Source organism: Haliotis cracherodii, unplaced genomic scaffold, assembly GCF_022045235.1.
Source record: "Haliotis cracherodii isolate W230 unplaced genomic scaffold, xgHalCrac1.p SCAF_11, whole genome shotgun sequence".
Taxonomy (NCBI): Eukaryota; Metazoa; Mollusca; class Gastropoda; order Lepetellida; family Haliotidae; genus Haliotis; species Haliotis cracherodii.
The window spans coordinates 26,975,209-27,003,030 of NW_027266266.1; the positions used below are offsets into that span (position 1 = coordinate 26,975,209).

The following is a 27,822-nucleotide window of genomic DNA, read 5'->3' on the forward strand; positions in this document are numbered from 1 at the left end:
TTCATTATTTACACGATATCGTGCATATTGTGGTAAATGTTTCATTATTTACAAGATATATCGTGCATATTATGGCTAATGTTCTGTTATTTACACGATGTCGTGCATATTGTGATAAATTGTCTGTTATTTACACGATGTCGTGCATATTATGATAGATTGTCTGTTATTTACACGATATCGTCCATATTGTGATAAATTGTCTGTTATTTATACGATATCGTGCATATTGTGATAAATTGTCTGTTATTTACACGATATCGTGCATATTGTGATAAATTGTCTGTTATTTACACGATATCGTGCATATTGTGATACATTATCTGTTATTTACAGGATATATCGAGCATATTATGGTTAAAGTTCTGTTATTTACACGATGTCGTGCATATTGTGATAAATTGTCTGTTATTTACACGATGTCGTACATATTATGATATACTGTCTGTTATTTACACGATATCGTGCATATTGTGATAAATTGTCTGTTATTTACACGATATCGTGCATATTGTGATAAATTGTCTGTTATTTACACGATATCGTGCATATTGTGATACATTTTCTGTTCTTTACACGATATCGTGCATATTGTGATACATTGTCTGTTATTTACACGATATCGTGCATATTGTGATAAATTGTCTGTTATTTACACGATATCGTGCATATTGTGATACATTGACTGTTATTTACACGATTTCGTGCATATTGTGATACATTATCTGTTATTTACACGATATCGTGCATATTGGGATAAATTGTCTGTTATTTACATTGTGGAATATGTACTCTTTATGTACACGATATCGTGCGAATAGATACAGCGAACGTTGGCACACACCGAACCGTTTTATGTCAAACGTTTGTTGATTGGCTTGAATCCGGGAACTATTTGCATAAATATACAATCGTGACTCAGCGGTCTTGCTAACGCCATTCATAAGGTGCGCGGGCTTGAGGAGCGCACACAACTGCTGGTGTCCTCGTACAGATAGCAACGAGTCAATCTCATCTGACAGTATGGAAGAACGTGGAAACTGGAACAAAAAATTGGAATTTCTGCTTGCCACGATCGGGTACGCCGTTGGACTGGGAAATGTGTGGCGGTTCCCTTACCTGTGTTTCCGGAGTGGGGGAGGTAGGTTTTTCATTGTACAGTACATTCGTACATGGTTCAAACGCTCCTATCCCCCGAGAGAGTTGATTAGCCCATGCACCACGTGCGATACATATACAACCGCAATATATTAGCTGTTATGTATACACATGAATATCGATTCATATAGAAAATGGTTATACAACCTCTGTTTTGTTATCGTCCGAGTGACGGATTAGTTTTTTAGCCTTGGAAAATAATGCCATGTGAGAGTGTTCGGTCTAAGTTGCACCAAATGGCCAGATTAACCTACATACTCGGGAAAGGACACATCGCGACTGTGTTAATTATGTATATGGTCGGATTTTTACGTGTAAACAAGGATGTCATCCTCAACCACGCTCGACTTTCATGTTTCCTTGATATGCTTATGCAACTAGTGGTCGAACGAGTTACTATGGTAACAGTTTTACCCTCCCAACTACTAGTAACTTCACTGCACTAAAGTACTTGGCCTGTAAAATCATACTGAATTTTATTTGTCAAACATGACCTATTTTGTTTATAAATATTGATGACAGCTAGCTGAATTGTCAGTACGATGAGGTGATGTTGTAAGGGAGGACGAAATATTATATGTATTTTTTTTAAATTTCCAAAACACTCCAACTTATGCAGGTTGATGTGAGGAGATTGTTATTGGAGAATCAATTATGTCATACATCCCTTCTAATCCAGCTAGGAGCCTGACATATATTTTCAACTTTGAGTGGTTAACTAGTGTTTATGTCATATATTTGGTGACTGATATCCTTAACACTGCATTATAATATACCTACGCCAGAGTCTTGTGTGAGTTTTAAGATACAACAACATTCTGCTGGAATACTCAATGCAAACACTCTGCTGGATCACTCAACATGGAAAGGGGCGGTCAGGTAGCCTAGTGGTTAAAGCGTTCGCTCGTCACATCGAAGACCGGGGTTCGAATCCCGACATGGGTACAATGTGTGAAGCCCATTTCTGGTGTTCCCCGCCATGATAATGCTGGAATATTGCTAAAAGTGGTGTAAAACCAAACTCACTCACTCACTCACTCACTCACTCACTCACTCAACATGGAAATATTACACCTAAAAAGCTAATATTATTTTATCTTTTTCTATTGAGCTTATTCACACATCTTACACAGTGAGTGATACGCTGCAAAAACATAAATAATAATATTAAGAAGAAACTACTGACATAGATGGTGTGAGAGCTTCCAGTAGTAACCGCACAGCTGGAGGTGAAGTATACGTTTCACATACACTGTACATTTAAAATTTATTACTGATTATATAACATGGACACAAATAAACTTGATAAAGGAGACCAAAACTGGAGAACTTGTCATTTATTCCACAATAAATATTATTTAGCTTCTGAGATGGCAAGAATTTTTGTCACAGGATGCTTGGATAAAATTATAAGATATTGCCTGTGTCAAGTTTTCCGTGAACCTGAGGGTATTTTAACTAATGAATGGATGACTGAGTGCGCCCTCAAATCATATTTGCTGAAGTTTCTTGCACATACATGTATATTTACAAAGGTGTTAAAAAAATAGCATATATTCATATATGAGCAAATATGGATTATCATTAAGTCACTGTCAAGAAAGCCTGCTACAAAAGGCCCTTTGAAGTCTCACTAGTATGAACTGTACTTGTCCCGAGAGAACAGCCATTTTCTTTTGTCATCCCCATGTGTTATGTCTGTGTCTGGCGCTGACAAAGCCAGCATCTTACACAACACAGAAGGCGTTGTTTCTCTATTCCCGAAGAGAGACATGTGTCCTCATGCTGATAGTCAGAAGGAAAATGGACCTTTAAACAGTTAAGCGCTATTATTTGTCATTTTGGCTCATATAAATGCACAGTGATTATGGTAATGCTTATACATAATATAGACTGGTAGTGCATGCAATTTTGGGCCATGTATCAAGCCTAACTTTCACATGTTTGCACATGTATATTTTATTGATGGCAGTCATGTTTGTCCCTATTGTGCTGAGATTTCTGATCTAGAAAAACATGTTCATGAGCACCGGTTATTTATGTTACCTGTGGGACAGGTATTCAGTTCTTGCATGTAAGAATGAGATGGACAAGAATGTATGGTGTAAGGGTCTTGTAAACTTGAATAAGATTGATAAGCCTTAGAATCCTCCTTCAAAGAAAGGTACAGAATAGCCAGTTTGTGGTTCTATTTCCATCACAGTTGGAGCTTCATGTGTTTAATTGAAGATGACAAGCTGTGCTATTGATATACTGTTAAAGTTGTGTCAAATCTATCTCACACGTTCCAGCTATATGGCGGCGGTCTGTAAATAATCGAGTCTGGACCAGACAATCCGGTGATTGATATTATGATCATCGATCCACGCAATTGGGATCAATGACATGCTTCAACAAAGTCAGCGAGTCTGACTACCCGATCCCATTAGACGCCTCTAACGACAAGCATAGTCGCCTTATCTGAAAGGTGAATTATCAACAAAACAATGTGATAACGATGCTCATCACCACGACCGCCACCACTATCAACACGGTTCATACTTGTCCAGCCAACATGTATCAGCCCTTCTCATTGCAAATACCCTGAAAGAACAGTGTTTCAGTCGACTGGTAATTCCAAGTGTTTTTACCAGTAAGATATGATGAGATAGGCTATATCATACCAAGGGAATTTTTTCTTGCAATATTCATATCATGTTCTACAATACATTGTAGTTGCCAGACAGGTAAACTATTCTTCGAGCTGTGTCATATGATGCTGATTGATCAGATTGACAGTAATCGTTATGAAAGATTGGCGGAACTGTCTGTTCTCATTTCCAGAATTGGAAAGAGAAAGTTTCTGTTAATAGAAAAGGGTGGTTGTCAATATTAAGATGCCTAAAGTATGCTTTGGACGGGAATATCAGAAACTGAGGCCAACACAAATACTGTTGAAATATGAATGTTTACACCTTATGCATGTTCTCTTTACGCAAGGCAAAGTAATAACAAGGTCCAATTTTATAATGATTGTTATCTTTTCATTAAAAAACTTTGTTGCTGAACGCGACATCCCATAACCATGATAACTGTTTATGACTCAGTCACCTATTTTAATGGACAGGAACCAGGAACAATTATTTTGTCTCAGTAACCTGTTATGAAGATTTTTCTGCTTCACCCGGGCTGGTTATTTATCCCTTTAGTTTAACAGGTATTTAATGAAGTACAACCCTTAGTTTGCGTGCAGGCTCCAAAGCTAGTCGCCCCCATTCATATAGTCCCTGGAAAGATCCAGGTGAGGATTAATATTCAGCAACTCCTGCTTATTGTAAGAGGTAACAAACGGATGTCTTTGTATCCCAATTGCATGGATTGATGATCATGATGTCAAGCACTGGATTGTCTGGTTTAGAGTTGATTGTTTACTAATCGTTGTCATGTCTGGAATATTTGTCATAGCGACTGATTTACGCCATCCATTGTCTGAAGAACATTTGATTGCAAAGGCTCATTACCCTGGAGCCATGACATCTATATGCCTTGAAACACTTAATTGCTGTTATTTATTAGATGCTAATCCTATTTGTTAATCCCCATTTTTGTGTACATCGACCGTCTGCCATCCTGAACAGGATGTGCAAGTATGTCATTGATGATTTACTGTTTACATTTATATTTATTACTTACTAAATGTCAGGTGACCTTGGCTATATAAGCCTTGGTCCAGAAGGAGAAGAAAGGTCTTACCCTTAGCCTAGCTAGGTTTAGGCTGGGTGCTCGGGGCACCTAGACACCAACCACTACCACCATGTGCTGACCTGGCACATTGTGTCTTTTGTATGTTTATATCAACATGTATAAAGTAGAACTGTATATACCGCAAGCCATCATCTCCAAGTTGTCACTTCCTACTGAGAACCATACGTCGGCCTCTTGCATATACGAGTATGCAAATTGTTCATTAATCAACGCCGGACCCACACGCATTGTTAATTTGGTGGAGAATCCGGGTATGACCGACTTCTTAGTCTGTCCTTTCCTGTACCTCTTTGCAGCATGGCATATGGTTCACAAAACTGTAGGAAGTGACAGTCTCTTATTAGAAGGATATACTACCTTCCTGAAGGCCAATCACAAAGAACGAAGAAACGGCCTGTAACAAGATTGAAGAAAGAACAAGAACCTCGCCAATCAAGAACAAGTTCTCCCATCCCAAACCTTCCCTGCTCGAATATCTTAGCAACACTGCTAAGACTTCCCCTTCAAGATGTCGTTCCTGCACATGACCTGAGAAAAGAAGTATACATGCCTATCCCACAGAGACGCGACCACAGCCGACCACAGCAGACCCAGCACAATACAGAAACCGCCTCACGGGCACCTACAAAATGGACACTGTGTACAAGATATCTCATGGGGACGTACCAATTTGTGTTTACTTACATGGACTCAATCAAGGATATATATTGTGTGACTGTTGAATTGTGCAACCAGGTATGATTAATCAAAGCCAGTATATTAATGCCAAAATGTGTCTTTCCAAAATTCTGTTTTGCATATGTGCAATATACTCCAAATTAAATCTTTAGTCAAGCTAGATCTTTGAAGTTATTGTGTAAGGGAATCTTTGAAATGTCTCCAGGCCACGCCAGACATATAGTTGCAGCTAGGGCCCAGACAAACCTAAGCTGTATGTTATCGAGTCACACCTTAAAGCTCGACTCGTAATTTCAAAAATCTAAACGACAAATTTTGTCATTTGTTACAAGTAATTAATGTGCACAGTTTGGTACAAAATTGAATGTATTGTCTAGGACTTTGAATTCAGATTAGGGATATTCTTGGGTGAGCCACCCATACACATATGTTTATTGTATGTCAGTATTAAGTAATTAACAGCACAGCAGTATTCAGCATTTCAGAATTTTGATGTCGGAATTAAGGATTCTTTTTCTTGGGCATCGCACCCACAATATCTGGGCAAGCTCCATCAAAGACACGGGAAGAGCACCCATTGTACTTAAAAAGGGCAATAGTACCCACAAGTACCGTTTGAGTCACGCGGTAAAGCTAGACTCCTGGTTTCAAATTTCTTTATGCGAAATATTTGCTGAGATGTTTAATTTGTACTTTTGATGACATTACTCATTATCACTATTCGGTACTGAGTCGCACCGCCAAGCCAGACTCCTGAATTCAAAGAACCTTCAGTGATATATTTATTGAATCTGTGCAAAGCCGTAATTACCTTGTAGTGAAATTGCACATTATAAAGATCACTTGGTTAGTTTTCAAACTGGCACTAATTCAAATTGGCTAGATGATCACTTTCATACCGTCATTGCATAGATATATTTGTTGCAGAAGGATTTCATATAACTGATTTTGATCACATTTGCATGGTTGTTTTCCTTGGTGAAAAAGTTCACACATATCAACTTGGACTCATGTAAGCTTGGGGTCCAAGCTTCACGTAACGGAGGGAAGTTGTCATAGCGACTGATTTACGCCATCCATTGTCTGAAGAACGTTTGATTGCAAAGGCTCATTACCCTGGAGCCATGACATCTATATGCCTTGAAACACTTAATTGCTGTTATTTATTAGATGCTAATCCTATTTGTTAATCCCCATTTTTGTGTACATCGACCGTCTGCCATCCTGAACAGGATGTGCAAGTATGTCATTGATGATTTACTGTTTACATTTATATTTATTACTTACTAAATGTCAGGTGACCTTGGCTATATAAGCCTTGGTCCAGAAGGAGAAGAAAGGTCTTACCCTTAGCCTAGCTAGGTTTAGGCTGGGTGCTCGGGGCACCTAGACACCAACCTCTACCACCATGTGCTGACCTGGCACATAGTGTCTTTTGTATGTTTATATCAACATGTATAAAGTAGAACTGTATATACCGCAAGCCATCATCTCCAAGTTGTCACTTCCTACTGAGAACTATACGTCGGCCTCTTGCATATACGAGTATGCAAATTGTTCATTAATCAGCGCCGGACCCACACGTGTTGTTATATTACTGAGCGGGACATTAAACAACAAGCAGACAACTTAATACAAGCATATTCTGTATAATGATATGCCATTTTAGTGTGGTTCAGTTAAATGACTTATAGGAATTACAGAGGTTATATCAGTGGGAAGTTTAAGGTGTTTCATTTAGATTTAGTCACAACTGGTTGGTGTTATTAGAATGTGACAAAGGCTATCGGAATCGTGTGGTCTGGTTCGCTGACTTGTTTGATGCATGTCATTGTATCTCAATTGCATACGATTCTCATGATGACCGTCACTGATCCAGACTATATTGTTGCTGCTGTAATGTACAATGTGAACACGGTCTAAATCACCTGTTTCGATTTGACAACGTGATAGTTCATGTGACGTCACCTATATTCGTGAATCTGTTCCACGAAACTACTTCTTGTTGCATAATGGCTTAAATCAGCCTTGTATGGCTACAAAAGTGCATCTAGTCCATCTAAATGCATTGTATATTACTACATAGCCGTGACACGAAGTAAAATAACTTCTGTCACTGGTGGAGTGCAATTTCCCCATGTTCCACCGACCATATCCTCGTGCGAGACTACTTCCGGTATGACGAACTATCACGTTGCCAAATCGAAACAGGTGATTTAGACCGTGTTCACATTTTGTTTTTGCACATTAAACAAACAGTCAGTAAGATCAGTGGTGATATACGTTAATTCATGTAGCTGTAGCCGGGTGGTGGTGCTAACTCTGAATGAGTTATAGCCACATAAGTACCACCCACTTATAACCCCCCTTAGATTCATTCTATACATATATGCATGTTCATCTATTATCACCATCACTTCATTCTGTGTTCATTATATGTTCATTATATGTTTCCTTGTCTGCAGTTGAATGTCAGCCAACTAACACCAACCTGATACCCTTTTGCAGCCTCTGTAATTTATCCAGCTTCGCCTGGACTTCCCCCTATCTATTTTTAGATATGTCCACCACTTTATGTGACTGAAGCATCTTGACTTCCTTTTAATACCTGTCAGATGCTACCTTTCTTCTGATTGGCCCTTTGGTCCACTTCTTTAACTTCCTTTCTCACCTGCCCTCCTCATGCATTCTGCATGAACTCTTTATGGAGGGAGGATTCTTCTTTACAGGTGAGAAACATTTCAATATTCTTATCTCTTTCCATCCTGCTTTGGAAACAAATATATTCATAGAAAGGGTATCACAGCTTATCATAAAATAAAATAAAGTAAAATATATTTAATTGCATTATTATTTATGTGCTCCCCAACATATCCCTATAAATTAATCTGTTTCCTTTTGGCTTAAATTAAATTATAACATATTCTGCATGAACTCTTTATGGAGGGAGGACTCTTGTTTACAGCTTCCCTCCCACCATCTACTCCAGAAGAATAAATATCATCATCATCTTCAAGAACTGCCTCATGTTTTGACTAGCAGCCCAGTGGCTGGACACATGACACCACGCCCGGCTACATAGCAATAACGTATATCTTTACGGTAGTGTGCTGTATCACATACAACATGTACAATATGATTCATCTCACTGTCTACTGACCGAAATGTACAAAAGGCTTGTACATTACCCTGCCTTTTGGCTGAGGAAATCCGATCTAAGTAGACAAACCAGACTGGCATAAATTTCGTCACATGACCAAACTGTCTCTCGACTACTGTTCACTTTATTGCCCATTGTCTGTTTTTGTTATTGATAATCATATAAACTACTTTTTTGTTGCATACATCAAAAATTATATCAGCCCTTGACACTGTGCCAGGTCACATTGCAGAAAACTGTCTTAGTGCTACGACAGTCTGGGGGCCGTCGGGTAGCCTAGTGGTTAAAGCGTTCGTTCGTCGCATCAAAGACCTGGGTCCGATTCCTGATATGGGTACAATGTGTGAAGCCCATTACTTGTGTCCCCCGCCGCGATATTGCTGGAATATTGCTAAAAGCGGCGTAAAACCGTAATCACTCACTCACTACGATTGTCGGAAGTCAATGCTATTATGTGGGTGTTATGGTAGTTTTAGCGCTAAGATTACTTAATGCAATAGGCCCTTGCACTGTTTGTCTCTAGTGATCAAATGACATCCTCGGGAAACTTTCCCTTTTGATGATGTCGTACACTATGTCATTTTTATGTAACAATAGTTTGAGTTTTGTGCATGTTCAGTGCCCGAGCGCTCTTGTTTCAGATAATCTTAGATTTATCTTTGAGATAAATATCCTTTGGTGAGACTTTAACAAATTGTAGGCTTTACCATAAACTGAGTTAAGGTTGTGTTGGAGGCAGGTGGTAGCACAGTGGGTGAAGTGTTTGTGCGTCACACCAAGAACCTGTTAAGGTTCAGAAGTAAATGAATATTTGAAACTGAGTGGTGCTGATCACAGGATTTAAGTAGAGAATTGGCAACTCCAATGACATGCTTTCCGTCACTTGATAAGACAAAAGTATATACTTGACGTAACCTGTATGTAATGTCAGAAGTGTGTAGGCTACCATCTGTTTATATCACAGGATATGTTGATCTGATTTTACCTAGAACATTGTGTCATAAAACAGGCCTCAAAGTTTAAATTTTTACGAAGTAGCCATATGGCTACAAGTATATTTTCCAGGTAGCCAGTGGAAAAATCATAAAGTCAAGCCAATATTGTAGGTAGCCAAAAGCATTTGAAATTATCTTTTATCAAATAACTATTATAATATGCACAAGTCAAAGCACTAGTCTTGGAATTGTACAATACTGGAAACTACTTGATTTTGTTATTTGTGACTGGAACAATGATGCAATTTATGTTACTAGATTATTTAGGAATATCCTTGCTTATCCAATGAGCATTGTCAACTATAATAAAGTACTAATAACATTAATATTTATGTATTTTTGTTCGTTGTCATCTTTAGGAGGAATTATTTGCAAGTACAATTATTAGCAGACGTGATTTCCAAGATCAGCTGTTATTTATGTTTGTGTGGACAGATGTGTAGCAATAGAATTCAGTCGCCACAAGATATTTTTCTAGGTAGTCATTTGGCTACCTCTGAATTTTAGACAATAGACAAATTGAAATTTAGGTCGCATTGGCGACCGTTTTAGACACAACCTTGAGGCCTGTAAAAGTTACCCTTCACATAGATCATTCAATAACAGCAAGTCACTTAACATTATGTTTAATATTGTAAACTACGACGTAAAATTTTGTTTGTGTATGTTTACTGCCACACATCAATATTTCAGCAACACTACTCTGCAAAAGTCTTTTTTGCCTATATTTCGCAACATTTCTGTTTTCCTGTACAGGAACTACTTAGAATTTTTGTAAAAACTTTTGCATAGCTGTGGAGACATCGTGGAAAACTACTGCAGGATTTTCCTATAATTGCCCCTCCACAGGTGTCGGCAGGTGTTGTGTAGGATGACATGTAATATTGCTTAGCATTTAAACATGGCCTATGATTAACTGGTGAATGATTTTCGCTATTAATATTTTAGTTCTATTCATTGTACCACGTCATTCCTGCTTGAAGGTTACAATGGGAGCTTCAAAAGGACTTCAATTAATGAGTGCAGTAGATTGAACTAGAACAAATAATATATTAGATATAGATAGACAAAGGTTGTCATTGTTATCAGCTACAGAATTATTTTGTCGATAATCTTGCAGATTTAGATAAAAGCCTAAGATATCTGATTTAGAAGAACTAATTTATTTAATTCTTGAATGTATGTTCTGCAGAGAAATGTTATATGTGTCCACTGTTGTATTTCCTGTAAAGCATACAGATAGAGTAATTAATTGTCTAAACCTTGCAGTCACATATATGACCTATGAGGGACAGTGGGATTTACCAGTATCCTCATTCCTTGAAAAGTGGGAGTGGAATGGTCCAATATTAGCACAGAAAGAAGAGAAGGGGGTACATGTCAATATAGCTATTACATTTTTCTATTTGTTTTTATAGGTTTGTCCTTTAATTCAAACTGCCTTTGGAAATGTACTTCAGAGCAAGAATGCATGGGAACATGGTGACATTGAATTGACTCATGGGAGATGCAACATTAGCAGGTTTTCCTGCCAGATGAGACTGTAGATAATAAAACAGCATTATTATATTATATTATATTATATTATATTATATTATATTATATTATATTATATTATATTATATTATATTATATTATATTATATTATATTATATTATATTATATTATATTATATTATATTATATTATATTTATTGTAATGCATGGTTATCAGTTCTGGGATGAGTTATTAAAGCTGTCAATAAACTGTCAATCATGTCTTGTGGTCACACCCCAAGTAGCTTTGAGTTGCCAAGTTCTACTCAGTACTATATCTACTGCAGGTTGAAGTACTTGAATGCTATTGTTGTTAGAGGAATACTCAAAAGTGAATAATATTTTATCCATGTGTATGTATATGTGCGTGTAATACTTTGCGCCTCAGTTTTCAGCTTCACGATGCTTCACACAGTTGCAGCTTATATGGAACCATATCCTAAGCATGAAGTTCACTTGACGACAAGGCGAATATTTCAAACAAGTTTGTGTTGTCAAGGCAATGTCATATCCTTGGTCAACACCTGCGCACAGAAAAGTTGTTGGGTACAATCATTCCTGATCAATGAAACACCTATTCAGTTCTACCATTACCTTCCAAACCTTCATTTGGCACAAACTTATGTTCGAAATATTTATTTGAAATATCTTCCTAATGGCCCATGTGGCCTTAAGATTTCACAGACTAGGTTAAATCTGAAACTATGATCTTGATGTAATAAGGTTTTGTTTTGCACCATGGTTGTAGAAGCTATACTACTCGAAAGAAGTTTAAAAAATCATATTTTTTTCCTTTAACTATAGTTAATCTGCCATATTATCTATGGTCATATAAAAACATTTGGGTGTTCTTTGACTTCTTTTGAGCAGTATATTTTTGTGTTGACATGTCCTGACCTGACATGCTTTAGCCCCGGCACTGTAGTCACTGTTGCTGGCTATGAGTTGTGAACAGTACCGCCTTTCTTTTATATACAGCTCAAAAGAAGTAAGGTCTTTCGTGTTAGTTTCAACCTATTATCAAACAATAGAGGGATAAAATATGCTGGGATGATACACCAACTGTGCGATCCGATACTTATCATGATACCATGCTCACGATCTGATACATATCACAATACATGCATGTACACTTTTCTGTGGTGCGTAGGCCATGTTTTTCATAGACAGGATAGACAAATACCTGGCACACTTATGATTTACAGTTGGCAGTGTCAAGTATGGCGCAATGCAGGGGTCCGGAAACCGTCATATGCGCCGGACATGTCCGATTGGGAATCTAAAATGTCCGGTTTAAAATATTGCTTACCGGACATTTAAATTTTTCTGTGCGGACATCTTAAAAAGTATTGTCCGGACATTCTTAAATTTTGACCGGACATGATCAACAGTTAGGACTGAGCAGTTTCTGTCTGCAGTTGTAACACAATGAAGATTATCTACACTGACAAGCTTTGTTTGTTTTGATTGCTGTAAATACATCGTACCTAGAATGATAGTCCAGTCGGTCAATCACTGTAATAGGCAATAAACTGAGTTGACACTGATTAATCGAGGATTTATTACTGAGAACATCTTGTTAATTTGAGTAAAATGTGTTTACAACTGTACATAAATACCTTGCATCATCGATGTTCCTCATTATCCTCACAATGCTACGATACGTAACCTCAGACAAGAAGCGAAAGCGTGACGACAGCCAGTCGACCGATGCAGATCAGTCGAGCGGATCTGCCAAACCCTCAAAGTCTGAATGATCATTTTGTAAGTCGTGGCTAACGACTTTCACTTGGTTGACATACAATGAGGATTTGCAGAATTTATTGTTTTCAGTAGCTAGTCGTATATTGAATCTTGATTGACCGCCATTATGCTTTCTGTGACGATCGATATCAAATTTTTTTATGGTCAATAATTAAGTACAGATGAAAAAGTATTCAAATAACTATTGCTATCAATGATAGTTTAGGATTTATGATTATATTATCTGTCTTGTTTTTAAATAATCTTTAGTTTAAAAAAAACACTTTTCCCGTGAGGTCACGTGATAACCAAATATGGGATAATAGTCTCGATCCAAATGTTACAACGCGTACACTTGAGCAGACTCATGAATATTAATTAGACCGTTCACAACGTTGACAGATCGTTATTATAACAGAAACAAACGTATGTTTTCCATATATATCTAAAATGATATTATTTGTTATTAATTGGGGTGAATTAAACAATGTAAATTGAAACAATTCATAATTCATCATATTATGAACACGTAACAACTTGTAATTTGTGTGTAAAAAGTCGTACTAAAACACGCTGTTTGAAGGGGGCGTGGTATAAATGTAAATGTCCGATTGGGATTTTAAATTTTTCGGACCCCTGGCGCAATGGATAAATATATTTACATTTTCACTATTCATTTTTGCTAGTAATTAGTGTTGGGTGTAATATTTATTGAAGAATACATTTAAGGTAAGAATTGATATAGCATTGGCATATCATCCCACTACTACTGAATACCAAATAGACTGGACCCATGGGTTAAAATATACTGAATACCCAATAGACTGGACCCATGGGTTAAAATATACAGAATACCCAATAGACTGGACCCATGGGTTAAAATATACTGAATACCCAATAGACTTGACCCATGGGTTAAAATATACTGAATACCCAATAGACTGGAACCATGGATTAAAATATAGTGAATACCCAATAGACTGGACCCATGGGGTAAAATATACTGAATACCCAATAGACTGGACCCATGGGGTAAAATATACTGAATACCCAATAGACTGGACCCATGGGGTAAAATATACTGAATACCCAATAGACTGGACCCATGGGTTAAAATATACTGAATACCCAATAGACTGGACCCATGGGTTAAAATATACTGAATACCCAATAGACTGGAACCATGGGGTTAAATATACTGAATACCCAAAGACTGGACCCATGGGGTAAAATATACTGAATACCCAATAGACTGGACCCATGGGGTAAAATATACTGAAAACCCAATAGAATGGACCCATGGGGTAAAATATACTGAATACCCAATAGACTGGACCCATGGGTTAAAATATACTGAAAACCCAATAGACTGGACCCATGGGGTAAAATATACTGAATACCCAATAGACTGGACCCATGGGGTAAAATATACTGAATACCCAATAGACTGGAACCATGGGGTAAAATATACTGAATACCCAATAGACTGGACCCATGGGTTAAAATATACTGAATACCCAATAGACTGGAACCATGGGTTAAAATATACTGAATACCCAATAGACTGGACCCATGGGGTAAAATATACTGAATACCCAATAGACTGGACCCATGGGGTAAAATATACTGAATACCCAATAGACTGGACCCATGGGTTAAAATATACTGAATACCCAATAGACTGGAACCATGGGGTAAAATATAGTGAATACCCAATAGACTGGACCCATGGGGTAAAATATACTGAATACCCAATAGACTGGACCCATGGGTTAAAATATACTGAAAACCCAATAGACTGGACCCATGGGGTAAAATATACTGAATACCCAATAGACTGGACCCATGGGGTAAAATATACTGAATACCCAATAGACTGGAACCATGGGGTAAAATATACTGAATACCCAATAGACTGGACCCGTGGGTTAAAATATACTGAATACCCAATAGACTCGAACCATGGGTTAAAATATACTGAATACCCAATAGACTGGACCCATGGGGTAAAATATACTGAATACCCAATAGACTGGACCCATGGGGTAAAATATACTGAATACCCAATAGACTGGACCCATGGGGTAAAATATACTGAATACCCAATAGACTGGAACCATGGGGTAAAATATAGTGAATACCCAATAGACTGGACCCATGGGGTAAAATATACTGAATACCCAATAGACTGGACCCATGGGTTAAAATATACTGAAAACCCAATAGACTGGACCCATGGGGTAAAATATACTGAATACCCAATAGACTGGACCCATGGGGTAAAATATACTGAATACCCAATAGACTGGACCCATGGGGTAAAATATACTGAATACCCAATAGACTGGACCCATGGGTTAAAATATACTGAATACCCAATAGACTGGAACCATGGGGTAAAATATACTGAATACCCAATAGACTGGACCCATGGGGTAAAATATACTGAATACCCAATAGACTGGACCCATGGGGTAAAATATACTGAATACCCAATAGACTGGACCCATGGGTTAAAATATACTGAATACCCAATAGACTGGAACCATGGGGTAAAATATAGTGAATACCCAATAGACTGGACCCATGGGGTAAAATATACTGAATACCCAATAGACTGGACCCATGGGGTAAAATATACTGAAAACCCAATAGACTGGACCCATGGGGTAAAATATACTGAATACCCAATAGACTGGACCCATGGGGTAAAATATACTGAATACCCAATAGACTGGACCCATGGGTTAAAATATACTGAATACCCAATAGACTGGAACCATGGGGTTAAATATACTGAATACCCAAAGACTGGACCCATGGGGTAAAATATACTGAATACCCAATAGACTGGACCCATGGGGTAAAATATACTGAAAACCCAATAGAATGGACCCATGGGGTAAAATATACTGAATACCCAATAGACTGGACCCATGGGTTAAAATATACTGAAAACCCAATAGACTGGACCCATGGGGTAAAATATACTGAATACCCAATAGACTGGACCCATGGGGTAAAATATACTGAATACCCAATAGACTGGAACCATGGGGTAAAATATACTGAATACCCAATAGACTGGACCCATGGGTTAAAATATACTGAATACCCAATAGACTGGAACCATGGGTTAAAATATACTGAATACCCAATAGACTGGACCCATGGGGTAAAATATACTGAATACCCAATAGACTGGACCCATGGGGTAAAATATACTGAATACCCAATAGACTGGACCCATGGGTTAAAATATACTGAATACCCAATAGACTGGACCCATGGGGTAAAATATACTGAATACCCAATAGACTGGACCCATGGGTTAAAATATACTGAAAACCCAATAGACTGGACCCATGGGGTAAAATATACTGAATACCCAATAGACTGGACCCATGGGGTAAAATATACTGAATACCCAATAGACTGGAACCATGGGGTAAAATATACTGAATACCCAATAGACTGGACCCATGGGTTAAAATATACTGAATACCCAATAGACTGGAACCATGGGTTAAAATATACTGAATACCCAATAGACTGGACCCATGGGGTAAAATATACTGAATACCCAATAGACTGGACCCATGGGGTAAAATATACTGAATACCCAATAGACTGGACCCATGGGTTAAAATATACTGAATACCCAATAGACTGGAACCATGGGGTAAAATATAGTGAATACCCAATAGACTGGACCCATGGGGTAAAATATACTGAATACCCAATAGACTGGACCCATGGGGTAAAATATACTGAAAACCCAATAGACTGGACCCATGGGTTAAAATATACTGAAAACCCAATAGACTGGACCCATGGGGTAAAATAAACTGAATACCCGATAAACTGGACCCATGCAGTGTTCCCGTTTACAGGTAATTACCAGTTTTTTACCGGTAAAATTTTACCAGTAATTCATGTGACTGCCAGTCCCTGTGGACTGGCAAATAAAGTATGTTATAAATCTTTGTTGTTGAAGAAAACATTGGTGATATTCAGATAAGTATATTTTTCAAACAAAGTCAGATTGTCTGTTACCATCAGGGTTTCCTGTTGTCTATTTTTTTTGCAAGGAAATAACATTTCACTTTGCTTTGATGTTAAATATGTATTTGTGGTCTCGAAATAGTAAACAAAAATGAGAAAATTGTGACTGAACTTAGTGTGAATGTCGTGTAGACCTAAGTTACTTCAGAGATGACGTCATTGCATTCAATGGTTGGGGGTTGGGACTTACCAAACTTAGAGGGGACTGGTAATTTTTAGAGTTGCCAGCTAGTCCACCAGGACCGACAGTTTCACAACCCAATGGGTAAAATATACTAAATACCCAAGAGACTGCACCCAAGGAGTAATACTTACTGAATACCCAATAGACTGGACCCAAGGAGTGATACTTACTGAATACCCAATAGACTGGACACATGGGGTAATACTCTCAATAACCAATAGACTGGACCCAAGGAGTATTACTTACTGAATACCCAATAGACTGGACACAGGGGGTAATACTGTCAATAACCAATAGACTGGACCCAAGGAGTAATACTTACTGAATACCCAATAGACGGGACACAGGGGGTAATACTCTCAATAACCAATAGACTGGACCCAAGGAGTAATGCTTACTGAATACCCAATAGACTGGACACAGGGGGTAATACTCTCAATAACCAATAGACTGGACCCAAGGAGTAATACTTACTGAATACCCAATAGACTGCAAACAACGAGTAATACTTACTGAATACCCAATAGACTGCACCCAAGGAGTAATACTTACTGAATACCCAATAGACTGGACACAATAGGCTTTTATACTCTGTATAATTACGTAATGTAGCCTTTCAGCTTGTTTGTGATATACAGGTTTTTATAGTCAATATTTTACTGACATGAATACAGGACTCCATTGCGCTGACCACTGCACATCTGCTGCATCACATGTGTTGTAACTGTTATGTATCGCTGATGGGATTTTTGTCACATGTCACCCGTGTGGCAGCACTTGAACAGATGCTAATTAGAAGCCACCAGGTCTGAGGCTATCCCATTACCTGGCATGTCAGAATGGCCTTTCACACACTTTGACCGACTAATAAAATGACTTAAAATAAGTCGACATTAGACAATCAGAAATCATATTTCTCATGCTTTATGGCACTAGTTTCAAACTGCCAACTTCAAATTCCAAAAAGGCATTACAAAATTTTGATTCAAAATTTGAAAACTGAACAAAAGAACATTCTGGTATGTAAAATAGATGGCCAAAATTGTATGGCAGTACTTCCCATGTGCTATGGAAAGTCCCTTCTATTTCAAAAGTGTTTTATTCCATTAAGTGAGAGATAGATGATGATTTTGACAGAATCATTTGTACAGAAATCAGAATCAGAAATACCCCGTGTTAACTTTTTAGAGGTTGCATGCTTAAAAAATGTTCCAAATTTCACTTTCCCTTACTGGTAAGCAAGGCTCTGATTGGTCGGATGAAAGGTCATTCTGACGTGACCCGTAATGGGATATCTTTGTATAGCGGTTGTGAGAAGTAAGATCCGTTATTTGGATTGGTGACATCTTTTTCTATAAGGCAGTTGTTTATTGATATTTGTTCTGTATTTTGAGTTTCTTTTCCAATAGTAGCCTGTATTGGTCACATAAAATACTATATTTGTAACATGATTGATATTACATACTGATATTTTCGTGTATTTCAGTTGATGTATGCCTGGTGGTATGTTATGATTTCTGGGGCCTTCTAGAAACTACTTCAAATACCTGCCACTTTTCCTGCCACGTACAATGCCTCCCAAAGTAAAAGATAATGTCGTAAACAAAAAATCCAGGCTGCAGCCCCTTTGAATACATTTACTGATAGGTCCCTGCAAAACTGACCTTGAATCTTTACTTTCTATTCAGTATATTTATATCACTGTCATTGGCCTTCATGTTATTGGCCCAAGCGTATCACATATTGTAAACTAAAATCTGAAAAGACTAGGTGCAGTCTGGGTCAGTCTGACTTAAAATCTAGTTTAAGTAAATACACAGATTACATAAACAGATATTTCTGTTTAAACATTACCGTATTTTCTTGAGTATAGTGCACACTTTTTTTTGAAAAAACATAGCTGTGTAGAAGGGGGTGCGCATTATACACGAATTATGAGTTTGGATGTTTTTTCCCCCCATGGAAAGACATTACCGTGAGCACGAAACACCGGAAATACCATGTCAACAAATCCATACTGAAGTACGCAAATTATTCATGTTATTACACTGTCTGGCTATAAAAAGTGTTCTTTGTATATCTGGACTTATGTTTTAACTTATTTCATTAATTTTATTCAAAATTCCTTTTGATATTGTTTTAATTAATTTCGGCAAAATCGTGTGTGAAGCGATCGGAAGATCGCACAACTCATCGTTATTAACAGCGACCACGGTCAGAATACCGCTATTGACGCCTTGAAACAAACTTTAGTTGACAGAGAATGGATACATATATCATAAATGACATACTTTGACTCGTTAAAAGTCATATTTGTTTTTGTTTGATGATTCTATGTCAACATGAAATTCTCGCAATCAAGCGATCACGTGCACATGAGCCTTGACGGTGAATGGTCAGACTGGTTCCATGTAAAAAATATTACCCTGGAATAGCGATCAGCTGCTTCGCTTAGGGTTATTATTATTTTAAATATGTTTAATAAAGGCTACATATAATTAAGAAAATAATCGAATATATTATTCCTGATAAATAAAATAGTTTCACATACGATTGTTGCCGATCCTTGCATTAAAAATCCTATAAAGTTATATCATTGGGTGTGTCTTGACAGAATCACCGGTCGATTCCAAGAAAACGTGTGTACAGCTGATTGCTGTTTCCGGCTTAGTTTACGAGAAAATACACAAGGTAATCTTAATCCCTAGATATAAAACAATGCCTAGCAGAACAATAAATACTATTTAAACGGTAAATCAACATGTCTGGTGATTTTTTTATCTCAAATTTCGAATTTGTACTGACGATGTTTCTCATCACCCGTTCGTTTGGCGGACTTCGCTGAAAGGGTACGGTGTAATTTTTTTCTGCGCATAATATTCAAATTTCTTTTTTTTCCAAAATATTGAACCCGCTAGAGGGGGGTGTGCATTATACATGGGTGCGCACTATACTCAAGAAAATACGGTACTCATTGTATATTGAAAGGTCAGCTGTCTCCAATGTGGGAAGGGGATATCGTGGGTGCTGTCCATTCATATGTCACTGCAGTGATTGACATCATGAGCATCAAGCTACGCAGTTGGGATACAATCACATGCATGAAAGAAGTCCGAGGGCGTGACCATGTGTGTCCTCCCCACTGTGATCCTCCCAAAGCCCACTGATATGGCTATAGATATCCGTCAGCTAGCAGCATATTAATCAGTTTTTGATTCAGTGTTATTGGTTCTTTAGAATATGTCCCAGATGGTGTTTGTGGACAGGATTAAGTCGTGCACTCACTAGCACATACAATTTGCAGGGGACGTGAGTTATTCATTGCTTTTCGCATTTAGCTATGATAGTCATCATGACAAAACAATTTTGGCATTAAGAGTTTAGAAATGCAAGTCATGGATGGGTTGCAGATTTGACTTGAATTCCCCCCAGACCACAGGCATAGCCCCTGCCCCAACTGCATGCATTTCTGTTTCTGTTGTCTGTTACTTTGAAACTGAATTAGGGTTATGTAGTTTTTCTACACAATGAACATCATGGAGGTATGTACCGTATTCGACGTAATAAGCCCCCACGGCGATATTTACTAATATATTGGCTAGTGAACAATCCCAATTGGCACCCTTCCAATTGATCAATGTACACAAGACTTATTTATTTGTGTATAATATGCACTCGTGTGTTATATGCACACTTTATTACGGGCAAAATATATCTGTCGTGTATAATATGCACAGATTTTTCTTTTGTATCCTTTCAGGCTGTAAGCATAAACAACGAAATTTATGACCTTGCAACCAGGGGTCCAGAAACTGTCATATGCGCCGGACATGTCCGATTGGGAATCTCAAATGTCCGGTCTAAAATATTGCTTACCGGACATTTAAATTTTTCTGTCCGGACATTCTTAAATTTTGACCGGACATGATCAACAGTTAGGACTGAGCAATTTCTGTCTGCAGTTGTAAAACAATGAAGATTATCTACACTGACAAGCTTTGTTTGTTTTGATTGCTGTAAATACATCGTACCTAGAATGATAGTCCAATCGGTCAATCACTGTAATAGGCAATAAATTGACACTGATTAATCGAGGATTTATTACTGAGAACATCTTGTTGATTTGAGTAAAATGTGTTTACAACTGTACATAAATACCTTGCATCATCGATGTACCTCATTATCCTCACAATGCTACGATACGTAACCTCAGTCAAGAAGCGAAAGCGTGACGACAGCCAGTCGACCGATGCAGATCAGTCGAGCGGATCTGCCAAACCCTCAAAGTCTGAATGATCATTTTGTAAGTGGTGGCTAACGACTTTCACTTGGTTGACATACAATGAGGATTTGCAGATTTTATTGTTTTCAGTAGCTAGTCGTATATTGAATCTTGACTGACCGCCATTTTGCTTTCTCGGACGATCGATATCAAATTTTTTTATGGTCAATAATTTAGTACAGATGAAAAAGTATTCAAATAACTACTGCTATCAATGATAGTTTAGGATTTATGATTATATTATCTGTCTTGTTTTTAAATAATCTTTAGTTTTAAAAAAAACACTTTTCCCGTGAGGTCACGTGATAACCAAATATGGGATAATAGTCTCGATCCAAATGTTACAACGCGTACACTTGAGCAGACTCATGAATATTAGACCGTTCACAACGTTGACAGATCGTTATTATAACAGAAACAAACGTATGTTTTCCATATATATCTAAAATGATATTATTTGTTATTAATTGTCCGGTGAATTAAACAATTTAAATTGAAACAATTCATAATTCATCATATTATGAATAAGTAACAACTTGTAATTTGTGTGTAAAAAGTCGTACTAAAACACGCTGTTTGAAGGGGGCGTGGCATAAATGTAAATGTCTGATTGGGATTTTAAATTTTCCGGACCCCTGCTTGCAACTCTTTCACCAAAATTATATTCTAAAAGGAGCCCCCTATCTCTTATATTTAGATTAGGTTATACTAATTGGTAGAAAAAATATGATTATCCACAAGACACGTAATCTTTGTATTTCACCCGTCCTTTCGTGAAATTGACCAGTCATGCACGGTTGGACAGGCTATTATTTGCGATTCTGGGTAACATCATGTACTTTATATGGACTGAAACTTGTGAAAATACTCAATTTTTTTAATGTGGCTCTTTGTAGTGTGTATACTAATTGGTAGAAAAAATATGATTGTCCACAAGACAGGTAAACTTTGTATTTCATCTGTCCTTCATGAAATTAATAATCCTAATGTTACTATCCTCACAACTAGTCTTTTGTTGTCAGATTGTTACTGTCTTCATAACTAGGGATACATTATAATCAGGGTTATACTATACTGACAACTTCTTATATTCAAGGTGGTACTGTCCTCATAACTAGTTAAAGTCAAGGTGGTACTGTCCTCACGACTAGTTATAGTCATAGTGGTACTGGCTAGGTTTTGGAAATGTAATTTAGGTATGTCTAAGTACTGACCTTCAACTTATTAAATGAAAATGACAGGGTTCGTAGAAAACAGTGTCTATTGAATTGTCAAACAGGCAATCAAGTACATGATAACAGTACTGGCATAAACGTTGAGTGTGACACATATGGAATTAGCCAACATACACACTGGTAGTTTTTGTCAGACCTGTTTTGTTGGTAAGCATGCACAGAAGAGTGCTTGTGTACTCAATTGCTAGTGTGTTGTTTGTTTGTTGTTTAACGTCACACTCAGCAATATTCCAGCTATGTGACGGCTGTCTGTAAATAATCAAGTCTGGACCAGACAATCTAGTGATTGGCATCATGAGCATCCATCCACCCAATTGGGATATGATGACATGCATCAACCAAGTCATCGAGCCTGACCACCCGATCCCGTTAGTCGCCTTTTACGACAAGTATAGTCGCCTTTTACAGCAAGCATGGGTTGCTGAAGACCTGTTCTACCCCGGATCTTCACAGGTCGTGTGTGTTAGAGGTGGCCAGTATGGGCAATTTAAGGCTGAGGTTAAACTTGGGTCAGGGTTGGTGGAACTCAATGGGGTGGGACTGAATGTCATTCCAAATAGTTCTATACAGTAGTGGTGCTACTGTCCTTATAACAAATTATAGTCAGGCTGCTACTGTCATCACAACTAGTTATAGTCAGGGTGGTACTGTCCTCATAACAAGTTACAGTCAGGGTGGTACTGTCCTTACAACTAGTTATAGTCAGGGTGATACTGTCCTCACAACTAGTTATAGTCAAGGTGGTACTGTCCTTATAACTAGTTATAGTCGGGGTGGTACTATCCTCACAACTAGTTATAGTCAGGGTGATACTGTCCTCACAACTAGTTATAGTCAGGGTGGTACTGTCCTGTGGTACTGGTCAAATTGTTCCATACGTAAGAAATATCTGACAAGAGCAATCAGTTTTACCAAAGTGCTACGCTTATAGTAAAAGCTGCAACTAAAATAACATGTAATTGGAATATATAATTCCTGATAAAATAATAATTTCAGATACAATTTCTTCCCATCACTGCATAAAGTACTATCATTGGATAGTTTTTAACTGAATCACCGTTAGATTGGGAGAAAACGTGTACAGCTAATTGCTTTTTACGGCTTAGTTTATGAGAAAATACACACCGTAATCTTAATCTCAGCATATAAAACCATGCCTTGGAGATCAGGAAATACAATTAAAATGGTAAATCATTATGTTTTGTGATGTTTTATCTCAATTTTTTTATTGACTAAGTTTGTTACACCTGTACGTTCACCTGATTTCGCTGAAGGGATACAATGTCTATTTTCCACTGCACATAACACACAGTAAATCCTTTTTTACACTATCACTTATAAACAACTACCGGTACTATATTCCAATCTTTTTTCAAACTCTGGGCTGTGCGGCATAGATGATGTTAGGTAGGCAGAGTATGTATACTCATGTAGCCCTGTAACCCCACCTTGGTTAAACCACTGATTGTCCATAATGCTCATCAGTTATTTGGACCCCATAGGTAGCGTGGAAACATGTGGTCATTATGTAGGCTACATTGGCAATGAGTACATTGATTTTCAGTTACTACTGGCTGGATAGCAGCACAGTTGAAATTACCATTTGGGTGTCATTGAAGACCCTGATTCGGAAACAGCAAACACAACATTCAACTTCAACATTGTATTCTTAAGGTGTGGACCATTTGATATTCTGGGATTTTATCGAATAAAAGTAAACTGCCCCCGAAAATTCTTGAAAAAAAATTTATGCTTCATAAAATGATGATGATGATAATTATAATAAAAATAATAATAATAATAATAATAATCACAACACTACTACTACTACTTCTACTACTTCTACTTATAATAATAATAACCACAACAACACTACTACTGCTGCTGCTGCTAATAATAATAATACTAATAATAAGAATGATAATAATAATAATGATAATTTATATAGCACCAATTTCCAGATTGGGTCTGCTCAAAGACGCTTTTGCATGAGTGGTGGTCAGAGTTCAATGAGAGTTGTAGGCAGATTGGAACAATTAGGTTTTTAACAGTCCCTTAAATCTGTAATCTTTGGCACTTTTTATGTTGACGGGAATGTTGTTCCAAAGCATTGGCCTAGCCCTTGCAAAGCATTGGTCACCAAGTGACATCCGTTTGTTTAAGGGCACAAACAGAAGCCAGTTACCAGACCTGAGTGATCTTACTCATTATAAATTCACTGATGTAAGCACACAAAATGTAAACACAAGTATTTTGAATTTGATGCGCTTTGCGCTTTGGAGCCAGTGTAGTTGCATTAGTACAGGTGTAATATGCTCATATTTTCTAGCAGGGGTTACCTACCTGGCAGTTACATTTTGAATACACTGAATCTTTGGGATCTCTCTCTAGACAACCGATACAAAAACGCGTTACAATAATCCAGTTGAGATACAGTGATCCCTCGCTACAAGGCTACCTTCGGGGTCCAAATAATTGATGAGCGTTATAGATGATCAGCGGTTTAATGAAGGTTGAGTCGCAGGTGGTAGATGACCAACAAAACAGTATACATGCTCTGCCTACCTAACACGGTCTATGTTGCACGTTTCAGAGTTTCGAAAAAGATTAGAATAGAAGTTATTTATGCGCTTTCAAAAAAAACAAAAAACACATCGAATCCCTTCAGATGAATAAACAGGTATAACAAACTTGGTCAACAAAAGATTGAAATTTGATATTAAACATCACTAAACATGATGATTTACCATTTAAAATGTATTTCCTGCTCTCGAAGGCATTGTTTTAATTGCAGAGATTAAGATTACCGTGTGTATTTTCTCGAAATTAGCAATTGGCTGTGCACACGTTTCCTCCCAATCAACCAGTGATTCAGTTAAAACTTACCCAGTGATACCACTTTAAAGAAATTTGATGCAAAGGACAGAAGAAATTGTATCTGAAATTAATATTTTAACAGGAATAATGTATTCCAATATCATGTTATTTTAGTTGCAGCTTCCACCATATATACTTAAAATTATAAGAACCATAAGCGTAGCACTTTGGTACAAATTGTATGCAGGATATTTTTTTACGTATGGAACGATTTTGACCAGTCACCGTAGGGACTTCCCGTGCTACACGTAGTTCGATTGCGAAAACGTTATGTTGACATTTATAGTCAAACTGCCTCAAATGTAACTTTTAGCGAGTCATGGTACGGCATTTATGATATGTGTATCCATTCTCTTGCAACTAAAGTTTGTTTCAAGGTGTCAACAGCGGTAATCTGACCGTGGTTGCTGTTAATAACGGTGAGTTGTGCAATCTACTGATTGCTTTGCATAGGATTTGGACGAAATTATTGTAAACATGTTTATTATTATTGAATGAAATTTTGAATATAATTAAAGTATATTGGAAACATTAGTCCAGATAAACAATTTTTTTTTTATTACTAGATATTATGATGATAGGATTAAATTGTGTACTTCAGTTCGGATTTGTTGACAGGTATTTCCGGTGTTGAGTGATCGCGGTGATCAGCTGATAATGTTTTCTGAGATGGGGGAAAAAAACATTGTGTCATTAGAAAAACTTGACTTATTGAAAATGTTAGTCAATTTTGGGAGCCATGCTTTACCGCGCGCTATAACCCAGTTAGCGCTATATTGAAGGGTGCAATAACGAGGGAATGAAAGCCTGAATAAGAGATGCAGCCACACGTAGGTTGATGTGTTTCCTGAAAAGGCCATTATTTCTGATATCGTAGTAGGCCAGTTTGCAGACGTTTATGATGTGATCATCGAGGCTTAAAGCAGAGTCCTGTACAACCCCAGGGTTGCTGCCTTTGTGCTTGTCTCTGGGACACTGTTGCCATTTGTAAATAGTGGTGACGATTTGGAACAGAAGATGAAGAGGTCAATCTTGTCGTTGTTGAGTTTTAAGTAGTGTGTTTCCATCCATTCACTAAATATCTGAGCAACGCACCATGAGACAGTTGCGAAAGAATGTTCTACTGATGTTATGCAGAGAGGTTTGAATGCCGTGTACAACTGAGTGCCATTTGCCTAAAGATGAAATTGTAGGTTGAATCTTCTGACAATGTCTCCCAGAGGTGATGTGTAGGTAGAGAACAGTGTCAGTCGTAGGACAATATTGTTGGGGAAAAAAAAATTGTCTGCCACAAAAATGACTTTGTTGCAATGTGGGTTTTTTTTGTTAAAAAAAAATAGTTTGGCTGATAATTTAAGTTAAAAAATATCTGGTTTTGCTGCTGATGTGAAAAAATATCTTGTCTCAACACAAAATCCCAGGCTCCCCCGAGAATATCAGTTGGTCGGTAATAATCGTTTCCATGAAGTAGATTACCGTGCATTATGTGACGGCATTGGTGGCTAGATCCACATTTTGTACACTCATGACAGTTGCTGGATGGCAGATTACATGGGACAACAGGAAACACAATTATACTCAGGATTTCATCTTAGCCATGTTAGCAGAGTCTAGTTCATGATCGATGCCACCAAAGTATGTAACACTAATGGATTTAGATAAAGCGCTAAACAATACTTAAATATGTCACATCAAGTCTGCTTGATAATGGAAGAAAGACCAAAGTGGTACTCCTAATAGTCATAGCAGTCAAACATAAACTATGGTGCCAGAAATGAAGTTAATGAAAGTGCATGGGAACCCTCTAGTTTTAAGGAACCCTAAGTCACATGAGCCTGGAAGGAGATGAGAATTAGCCACTAGAGCTTAGAAGGAGATGAGTATGAGATGCTAGATTTTAGAAGGAGATGAGTATGAGCTGCTAGAGCTTGGAAGGAGATGAGTATGAGCTGCTAGAGCTTGGAAGGAGATGAGTATGAGATGCTAGAGCTTGGAAGGAGATGAGTATGAGTTGCTAGAGCTTGGAAGGAGATGAGTATGAGTTGCTAGAGCTTGGAAGGAGATGAGTATGAGCTGCTAGAGCTTGGAAGGAGATGAGTATGAGTTGCTAGAGCTTGGAAGGAGATGAGTATGAGCTGCTAGAGCTTGGAAGGAGATGAGTATGAG

The 27,822-nt window shown here is 37.6% G+C and overlaps 1 protein-coding gene across 1 annotated transcript in view; it reads left to right on the top strand.

Annotated features, from left to right (window-relative positions):
* Positions 1-985: 985 nt before the first annotated feature.
* LOC139456380 (sodium- and chloride-dependent GABA transporter ine-like) overlaps positions 986-27,822 on the top strand; it is a 114,321-nt gene continuing 87,484 nt past the window's right edge. The window contains exon 1 of the mRNA XM_071238042.1: positions 986-1,141. Coding sequence (XP_071094143.1) covers positions 1,024-1,141 — 118 coding nt within the window. The 5' untranslated portion in view covers positions 986-1,023. The remainder of the gene's footprint in view (positions 1,142-27,822) is intronic.